The sequence below is a fragment of the Camellia sinensis genome, chromosome 15 (genome assembly GCF_055761805.1).
Source record: "Camellia sinensis isolate YWXY chromosome 15, ASM5576180v1, whole genome shotgun sequence".
Lineage (NCBI taxonomy): Eukaryota > Viridiplantae > Streptophyta > Magnoliopsida > Ericales > Theaceae > Camellia > Camellia sinensis.
This window is the reverse complement of record NC_138975.1, coordinates 53,406,333-53,417,218: the sequence shown is the minus strand read 5'-3', so window position 1 is coordinate 53,417,218 and position 10,886 is coordinate 53,406,333. Positions and strand designations below refer to the sequence as shown.

Sequence of the window (10,886 nt, the reverse complement as noted above, 5' to 3'; positions counted from 1 at the left end):
CTTTCTCTTGCAGGGCAAAGATTCTGCCTGTTGCCTTCTGGTTGCCACTGGTCTTGGCGTTCTTTCTCCACTCTTCTAGTGCTGCTGCCTGGTAGATCCTGTCTTATTCGTCCAAGGCTTCTGTCCACCTAATGCCTGGGTATTTGCTCCGAAACCTCCTCCTTGGTATCTAGATGGAGGGAGTTGGGGGCATTCGCTCTTTTTGTGCCCCAATTGTTGGCAATGAAAGCACTGGATTTGTCCCATCGGCCTTTGTTGATAGCCTCCTCTCTGGATCTGTTGCTGCGATTGCTGTCGTTGCTGTTGTGGTTGTGGTTTGGAGTAGGGCTTTGAGGTCATGCTTCCCTTCTAGTTCCTCTGAGGTCCAATAGACGCCTGACTCCCTTTTCTCATGTTCCAAGCCTTCCTGGCATCGATTACTTCCCTTTCAGATTCTAATGCCGTCTCCAGCACCTCAGCATATGAGGGGAGTCGTTGCGGAAGAACTCTTTCCCTGATTGTAAGGTCCAGTCCCCACTCGAACATCTTTGCTTTCTCTTCATCATTTGCTACGTATCTAGTTGTGTAACAGGCTAGCTCTTCAAATTTTGCAGTATACTGGGTCACGGTCATATTTCCTTGTTCCAGGTTTTGGAATTCCTTGACTCGTTCTCGGCGGATAGCACTTGGGAAGTATTTATTTAGGAATAGTTCCCTGAACTGGTTCCATGATAGGCTTGCTACGTCACGAGTATTCTTGATTAACTCCCACCAATGGTCAACCTCATCACCAAGCTCGAATACTGCCAAAGCTATTCTATCAGCGGCCTCGGTTATGCCCATGGTGTCTAGCATTTTCTCTATCTGCCAAAGCCAATTTTCAGCTACCTTCGGGTTCGGCACACCTGTGAACTTTGGGGGCCTCTGCTTCCGAAACTCAGAAAAGAGTTGAGTCCTCTCATTCTGCCGATTGTTCCTTATTTGCCCTAGTTCCTCAAAAATTTGATGACCTAGGTTATTGGGGATGTAAGCCCCTGCGGGGATGGGTCCGTGTTGATTTCTGGGACGATTTCGTACATTGTTGCTGGTTTCAGTATAGTCATTAGCTCGCGTGTCCACCATTCTGTTCATGGCACGTGATGAGTTGGTTTCTAGTCTTAGAAAATCTTACTACCTAGATTTGAAATAAAGGTTCAGTTTTCTTAGGGTGCACTAAAGCAAGTAACAGTCAATAACATAGATCAACACATCATTCATATATTATAATAGGCATCATTACAAAAGGGCTCCTATATCGAAGTTACATTCAAAGAGCATTTACGCATTACAAGTTCAAGCTATCTTATTCTAAGGATCCCTATCAGCGAATCTTACGAAAGTCTAGTTTTACTATCCCTCGAATTAATTCTCGTTTCCCGACCAATCAAAGTCTTCTTCTGGGTCTTCATCAGCGGAGTCAGTGGCTTGGTCCGGAGAGCGGGAGGTGTACATTGGTGAGGGGGGATTGTGTTCAGATGACACCTCGATAGGGTAGGCTGGGTTTGCTCCTTGTTGTTCTGGTGACTACTCCATATTCATTGGTTGATGGTCGCCTGGCTCCTGATAAGAAGATGCGTGACTTTCAGTCAGAGTCGGTGGTCGGTGGTATGCTCTACTGATCAAAGCTTGGTGTATCAAGAAGTCCATCCTCTGATTTTTTTTTCTCCATTCGGATTGCCTTTTTCACTGCCCGACTCAAGAATTGTAGGCGATGCCGCACCAAGGACCTCTCCTGCTCCCTCGTATAGCAGGAGTACTCCGTCTCCACCTTACATATCTCGATTCTGATCATTTCCTCGATGTCACTTATATAGTGTCGGCGGCTAAAGCAAGGGCTAACAGATATGGCCCTCCTTCCTTGCATGTGGAAAGTACCCCACGAGTCGAGATTGACGGCGCGTCCTGGATAGTCTCCCAATGACATCTTAAGCTGGAAAAAGACTTTCATTAGTTAATCTTCTTATAATAGCGTGATAGAATAGGATAAGGGGTAAGGACTTCTAGAGTCCCGTATAGGGTTGCGAGGGTTAAAGGTTGAACCTATGCTTTGATACTAAGTTGTGACGCCCCGATTCTACACAATTGGTTGCAGTTAAGGGAGAGTCACTAATGAGTCCTATGGTCAATAACCAAGTAAGATCCCAGATCGCCGGAGGAGTCAAATTAGCCTCCCTTCTAAGTCTAGCTTTCTTAGGCAGCGCACTACCCTTTTGACAGATCTTAAAAGGTATTGACACAAGGTCTCATAAGCAACAATAAGGTTCATACATAGAATATAAATACATAACAACCACAAATATACTTAATTCAAAGATTGTTCCATTACATTACATCCAAAAAAAAAAAAAAAGTTTAAAACTTCACATGAGTCTTACAAAATAACAAAAGGAAATTTCCAGCCTTCCTAAGATAGCCAAAAGTCTTCGAAGGTTTCCGGCTCGTCGTCGCCCGCTATAAGTTCCGCTTCGTCACCTGGCATGATACGCCATGAGCTTTGAATGTCCAGTAAACACACACACACCCCGCCCATTTTTCCCCAGTCCAATACACAATCACAATTATAACACCAAGCAGTAAAGCATGATACTCAAATAAATAAATAAAGGGTTAAGTTAGATGTCAGTAAACTAGAAATCCCCCAAAGAGATTTCATCCTCCCAACCACAAGAATCGAACGCAGATTATTCGGTATGCCCCCTCTTTTGCTACTTTGTTGCAGAACTAACCTCGGATGCCTACCAACGGTTGTATACCGCGTAGCGCCAACTGCAGGGCCTCAAAAGAGACGGTAAAATAGGGCCTTGCCCAAATCCCTCCTCACACCAAACCACCTAGGGTCCGAATACAACCGCTCCGTTCAAGGATTCCGAAAACCACTTGCGCAAGACTTTAACTTTCAAATAGGGAACGCATCCCAACAATCCATATATCACATATTCTCATCTTTTCATTACTCAAGCGCTCGAAACCCAATACCCTCCCCATTAGGTTTCCCGTTGAGTTAAATGTTTTCCATCATGGTTAGACAGCTTAGGTTCCACACAAGCATGCCTCAATAAGATGAAAAAGATGAAGAACATAACATAACACATACAATATCATGCCAAGATATGATCATAAGCTAATAAACATTTTCATGAATACGAGGGCATAAAACATCCATGCATAACGAAATTTCCAGATTTAATATCACATAAAGATTAAAATGAAAGGACTATTCTAGATCTTTCACTAGACTCGGCCTTCCTATGGTTTGTAGAGAATTTGATCTAGTTTCTAGAACATATTTCGGAAATGGGATTGCTTTTCTAGATTTCAAGTTATTTAGAAAACATTCCAGCGCTGGCCAGATTCTGTCCAGGTCCGTCGACCGTTACGAAAATTTGATTTTCTTGCAAACTGCTTAGTGTTTTTCGATGAAACAAATTTTAGTTGAAAGCTAACTCCTTAAGGAAGATTTTGACATAAAATAGAGGTCCAGAATAATTTTATACATTTTTTTGAAATTTTTGGAAGTGGGCTGCAAAAACAGATTCTAAGGTACCATGCACAAAACAAGAAGTTTTATGAGAAAAGGGTTCTACCAAGGGAAAGTTTTCGTTTCTTTTGTGAAGAAAACATGCTAACTAACATATATTTAACTCAGAAAATTTGCTTCAAAGAGTGCCCTTGGAAAGTTGAGAGATTGGTATAAAAAAAGATGATTTGTGCCAAAATGGGAAAAATACAAGGGAGATGGAATCAATACTCAACCCTTAGCATTTTTAACATAAGAACTCATTACTAACAGATCTGAAAACATTATTTAGGACCCTTAGAAACATGTATTGAAAAAAAGGAAAATGAAAGAGAATGTTGTGTTTGTGACTTACCTACTAAACTTTGCACAAGAAGGCTCTCTTCTTCTCTAGACTTCTCTCTCTTGCTCTCCTCCCTCTCTCTAGCCGAAAGTGTGTGTGAGTGTGTTATTTGTGCTTGCCAAGCTAGGAGGTGTTGGTATATATAGACAATTTTTGATGTAAAAAGTCCTAAAAGCCTATTAGTTGGAAATTGAATGAAAGGTTAGGATTTGTTTGAAGTTTAAAAGGAATAGGGATGATTTGGGAGGCTTACTCTTAGGTTTAGGCAACATTTGGTTGTAATGAAACTAGTTTTGGAATTAGCATCCTAGGTCTAGGGTACTAGGTTTGTGAGTTTCTAGATTTTCATGATGATAGACTTAGAAAATGGTATCCTCACTTCCTCCTAGAATGGCCGGCCCTAGGGAAGGGTGAAGGGGCTATTTTTTAATTAATTTAGGATCTAGGGAACACTCCTCAAGGTGTATATATATATATATATATATCTCACTTGATTGATAGTACATATGGTTCAAGGGTACATGTACTAGTTTTTGGGGTAAGTTTTGAATTTAAATAAAGAGCGAGGGCTTGGAGTTAAATACATGTGTTGGAACCTTACTCATGTAGAATTAAATTAAATTAGGTTAGGGAAGCTAATCTGGCTAGAAAAATTCCTGTTTTGCTAAAAAAAATAATAATAATAAAATGCTAACCGACAAGATCTGAAATAATTCAAGTAACCAAGGGGTTTTAAGAAAATAATTCAAACATTAGGATCTTTAAAGTGAATACATATTTCAGGGGCCTCACAAGAAAGTTAAACATATTTTTTCTATTTCTTTTCATTTAGTTGTGACTTGTGAGGAAAATAAAGAAGATTAGTTGATTACATAAAAAAATTATTAAAAAAAATATTGGGCTCAAGAAGAAAACACTAACATGGAAAAGTGACACATAAGAGGAAGATAAAATGTGAAAATTTTGGATATATATTTGATAATGTGTGTTTGGTTATTGCTCTAAGCTATAAATTCTCATAAATAGTGGTTTGAATTATATCAGTAGTCCGTATATTTTAGTTCGTGTCATTTTGATCCCTATAATTTTAATTGATTCGATCTTAATTTTTAATTTTGTCTCGATAAGATCCAATTAACTACAACCATTAACGTTTTTCTTTTTTATGAAAAATATGCACAAGATTAGCATGTGTCATCTTTGAAGGTACAAAATTATAAACTTATTTAACTAAGTCAACATCAACCATCTTAATGACCATTTTTCATCAAAAAACCTAATCGACATTATCAATTAGATTAAATTGAGACAAAATCTAAGAGTAAGGGTAAAAAATCCAGTCAATTAAAAGTGTGGATATCAAAATGACTCATGAGACAAAATGCAATGGCTACTAGTGTAATTTAGCCAACAAAACATATATATTCAATTTTGTTTACATTTACAAATTCAATCCTTAATAATGCTTTTAGTACAAATAATTTTGGTAAAAATAATAATAATAATTTGTCAAACGACTCCTTCCTCAAAAACAAACAAACAACAACAACAAAAAAATAATAATAATAATAAAAAGAAAAAAAAGAAGAAGAAAATAAATAAAAAGGTATGACTTTTGTGTTAGGCCTTGCAAATGTAATTGAGAAGTGACTCGATGCCCCTTCTGTTTAATCAAGAGTTTGATATCGTGTATTCTAAAGCAAGATAAAATAAAATGAAAGGTCATATTAAAAGGAAATTCACAATTTTGCGGGTTCACACACAGGGGCGGAGGCAGCCTGTGACCAGGGAGTCACGTGTCCCCTGAATTTTGGATTTTTTTTTTTTTTTGTAAATATAAAAAAAAAAATTAAAAAAAAATTACAAAAGTATTATTAGAGTAAAATGTCAATGACATTTTAAAAATTATGAAAACAATAATGGCTGTTTTGATTGAAAATGAATAGACTATTATAAATAAACTATATTAACAATGAAATTTTTTGAATGTAACGACGATATCATTATTAGTGATATGCAAGTATAAGTAATCTCACTATAAAGATATGAAATTTATTAGATTGTTAGTTACATTTGACATGTGAGGTTTACTTTTTATGCATTTATTTACCATTAGTAGGTGATATTACATACCAATGATGACATGGTATTACCATTATATTGAATTTTTAATCAAATTTTGTATCAAAATATAATTTATCATTATATAATTTATTTTAAGGCTTACATCCATATTTTTTTTTTTATATTATCCATGATACACTAGTTATAAATAATATTTTTTTTGATGCTTCCTGAAATCAATCGTAAAAAATTTACGTGAAATATTTTTTGTAAAAATTATTATAATTAGTAAGTGCCTCCTCTAAATTAAATTTATGGCTCCGTCACTGTTCACACACCCACGTATATAGGTTTAGTTTAATTTAATTTTTATGCCCCGATGTATTAAAATTGGCGAGAATTAATTATTTGATATTGTACTACATATAATATTCTTATTGAGTAGCTCGAGTGTTCTAGAATATATTAGGCTCAATACAAGCATACCATCTGTTATACATTTCAAAAAAGGGTCTATGGGCTTATTTGGGATGCGGGTTGACTTTTTGATTATTTTAATTTAGGCTAAAAAGTAGGGGTGGACGTGGGTCGGTTGCGGCCACAGAATCTTCAATCCGCCATCCGTCCGCTAGATTAGCGGATTGGAGAAAATCAATCCGCATCCGTCCGCCAATCCGGCAGATGTGGATTGAGCGATTTGGCAGTTTGGCGGATGGATGCGAATCGGTTTGGCGGTTTAAAATTTTATAAATTTTCAACATAATTCAATTTTTGCACTTCATCAAAAAAAAAAAAAAAAAGTATTACAGTCTATGACTTAAAAAAATATTACAATCACTGCATGCCTCATTCAAAGAAAGAAAGTTTGAAACTTTAGAATATCACAATCACTGCATGCCTCATCCACATGCTACAATCACAGCATGCCTCATCCACATAAAATATTACAATATGTGATTCTTAAAATATAAAAACAATTCAAACTACCAAAATCATGAACATGACAATAGTAGAGATTGTATGTCTCTGTATTGTTACATCTACATCTGTTTTTGAAAACAAAAATCAACCAGCATATATCATATTTTCTATTTATTATTTTTAGAGATAAATTTAAAAACCAAAAAACATAGATAAGTAATACGTTTATTTTTTTCAATTAAAAAAAGATATTCAAGTTGAAAACTTTTTTCCAACAGAATATTTAAACTCTTTTTTAATTGAAAATACAAAACAAAATATTTAAACAAACTGAAAACACAAAGTCTTATAAATTACTAGGGGTGCTCGTGGTTTGACAGTTCGGTTGCGGCCAAAGGAATTTCAAATCCGCCATCCATCAGCCAGATTGGCGGATTAGAGAAAATCAATCTGCAACCGTCCGCTCATCATCATGCATCCGTCCAAAATGTGACGGATCAGTTCGGTTTGGTCGGTTTTGGCGGATCGGTATATCCACTGCTCACCCCTGCTAAAAAGTCTTGTTTGAGATAGACTTTTTGATCTTTTTGGCTTTTGTGAGAGAAAATATAAAATGATTATGGGTTGAATGTGATATTTTATCGTATTTGGCTAAAATAGCCTATTTTGTCTTACATGACTATTTTAGCTCAAATGTTCTTCCCAAACAAGCTCTATATTAGACGCCAGTTATGTTTTTTTGTAAATTTTAGTCATGACCAATTATGGTATCTATTATAATTTAATTATAACTCATTATAATATTGGTTATGATTTAGTTTTAACTTATTGTGATTGTTTTTTTATTCTAATCGAAGAAGTTTTTCATTATACATCAAGTGATATTTGATTATGACCTATTTTTGTATTAGTATTGTGGTGTTATGATTTTGATATATCGAAGCTTTGTTTGGTTATGTCTAAAATGGTGTTTGGTTAAGTATGACCCATTGTATTTCTTTTAATTATGACTAAAACTGATTTGTGACATTTATGATATCTGTTGGAAAATAATATTTTTCGACAACTTTAATTCAAAATTAAAGTAGGATCCAACCACTAGTTGAGGTAGGTCCGAGTGAGATTATATTCTCTTAAGTGAAGAAATTACAATATGAAAAAAAAATGAGCCGAAATCATTGAATTGTAAATGTCTCATAAAGTAGGGTATCAATTAAAGTTGGATTTGGACTTAGACTTTGTCTGGGTCTAGATTGGGCCTAGGGCCTAGGCTTGTGTATGAACATGTGTTGGGTATGGATTTGGCTTTGGACCTAGTCTTGAGCTTGGATTGAGCTGTGATGTGTTAGGCTTAGTTTGTGCATATGTTTAAGATTGGGCCTGAACTGGGTTGTGACCCAACACCTCTATTTGTTTTGCTACCCATCGGGTTTGAATAGTATTATATAGGATAAACTATCAATAGGTCTTAATAGTTAGACTTAATTCTCATCAAGTCCTATTGAAAATAAATCTTAATAAAATCGTCGTTAAAAATAATTTTTTGTGACGATTTCTTACATATGTCGCTAAAAATCGATAATTAATGACTTTTTTTTGTTATGATTTTTATAAATTGTCGCTAAATTTACAATTAGTGACGTTTTTCTATGACGATTTTTTAAACTGTCGCTGAAAATTAAAAATTAGTGAAATTTTTTTGTGACAATTTTTTTAAACTGTCGCTAAAACTTATAATTAGTGACATTTTTTGTGACACTTTTTCAAACTGTCATTGAAAATTAACAATTAGTGACATTTTTTAATATTGTTTGATGAAAAATGTCATTAATTCTCATAGAATCTATTGAATAATAAGTTCGTCTATTATGACCCACATGTAAGTCCGCATTATATATATATATATATATTTAATTATATATATTATGCACATAAGAGTTTTGCACATTTGTAATTCTACCTTTATTGGCTAGAATTGATGGTCATTGATGTTAGGTTATATAGTAGTCTTCATGGCAAAGTCCCTTTTCCTACAAGTATAAAAAAGGTCTTTCCCTTCCAACTTAAGAGTATCACATAGATATGATTTTTGAGATGGAAAAATTTGTAATTTTCTTTAGATAAAGTTGGAGATGTATTTACACCAAAGAAAAAATTCAAAGGTTTTTTTTCCCTATCTTCTTTTTGCTAATCCCTTCTTTGGTTTTTATTGTGTTCAAAAATTTATATTTGAATAAAGAATAAAAATTTAATTTATTTTAACCGAACTAACTTAAAATGTTTAATTTTTTATGTATGAATATTTAATATTTGATTAATCTTAATAATTTGAACAAAATTATTTTGTTTAAATATAAATAATCGAAGAATATGTAAAAGTTCAACTCTCCGAATACATAACAAACAAACTCATCTTCCTAACAACATATGAACGAAATAAACAAAAAAATTCAAAAAGCTAAGTCATAAACTAATATTTTCAATATTCAAATCAACATTTTCAATATTTATATTGGAACCAACTATTTCAGTGTCATCTATAGTATGCAAATATTCAAAACTAATTAATTTCAATGTTTTTAAATCCTAAATCATTAAAGGCAATAATGCTTTGAGTTTGGAAAATAAGTATAATGTAGAAGAGAATGAAATGAATTAATTGATAATGAATGATATCATGAGTGTAGTGTGTTAATGGTGAAGAAATACAGTGTTTATATGTATAAACCCAAAATCTTATAGGTGACAATGGTGTGGGAAGAGAATTGTATATTTTTAAATATAAAATCTTTAAATGAATAGAATAAACCTCCATATTATGCTGAATAGTCTTTTTATTTGGAAATATTATTGAAATATAAATTTAATCTGTTAATAATATTTACGGAAAGAATTAGTAGTGTGTAAATAGAATCTCTTTTTGAAAAAGCTAATTTAAAAAGTCGGCAGGTTAGGGGGGGGGGGGGGGGGGGGGGGGCGGCATTCAATGTTCAAAATAATTAAGGTTTTAAAGTTTGATTCTCTCATCTCTGTCTAACAATTACAATGTTGAACCATAAGTTGATTTCAATTCATAAATTTTAATTATTTAAAGTAATGAAATCTATATAATATATTAAGTAAATGAAATCTATATAACATATTAAGTAAAATAAAATAATTTATGATCAGAATTAATGAAATCTATAATCAAACTCCACTGTGAATCCCAATTTTTTATAAAGAAAATCAGAATAAAACTGTGAGGGATAGAGTGAAGTGAATAAATCAAAACAAAAATAATTTAAGGATAAATGGTGAATGAAGGGTGGAATGAACCAAAACAAAAACACACACACACCAAAAATAAAAATAAAAATAAAAATTTACTAGCTTCGAATCCAGCCGACAGCCCCTTCTTGTGTTTGGTTCTCTTCTCGGAGTTGTGTCACTGCTGGGTCCTTTGTTTCACCTGATAGAGGAGCTTTGTCTATGGAGATTTGGGATTTAGGGCATGAGAGAAGTGAAAAGAGAAGAAGGAAAATCATAGGCTATGTTTGGTTTAATTTTTGAAAAGAGTTTTGAAAATAATTTTGGAATAATTTGTATTTATTTTATTTTATTTTTTTGTAGTTGACTAGATGGGTGTGAAAGAAAATTTGAGTGATTATTATGTAGAATGTAAGCGAATGAAGAAATTATTCATTGCTCTGAGAGTATTGCTCCACACCATTCATGTTTGGACAAGTGTTCAGTTGTCTGGTCAAAAAAGACAAAGTAGTGATATCCATTATTTCCACCAATAATACTTACGGTGAGGCACCACCTAGATTTGTCCCTAGGGCAATGAATAATTTTTCAAGAGAATATGAGGGGAGAGATGAAAGAATAATTTTTTGAGAGACAGAGAGAGAGAGATGAAAAATGAAAGAAAAAAAGTGATTGATTGATTTGTTAATATAAAAAAAAAAAAAAAAAAAGAAAGAATGAAAGAAGAGAGAGAAAAAACAATTAAAAAAAATTAAAAATTGATAAATCAAACAT

The 10,886-nt window shown here is 33.7% G+C and overlaps 1 protein-coding gene across 1 annotated transcript; it reads right to left on the bottom strand.

Annotated features, from left to right (window-relative positions):
• Window positions 1-348: 348 nt before the first annotated feature.
• LOC145812995 (uncharacterized) lies at window positions 349-1,101 on the bottom strand. Its single transcript, XM_082908250.1, has one exon. It carries the CDS (start codon window positions 1,099-1,101, stop codon window positions 349-351), a length of 753 nt encoding a protein of 250 aa, XP_082764376.1.
• Window positions 1,102-10,886: the final 9,785 nt, after the last annotated feature.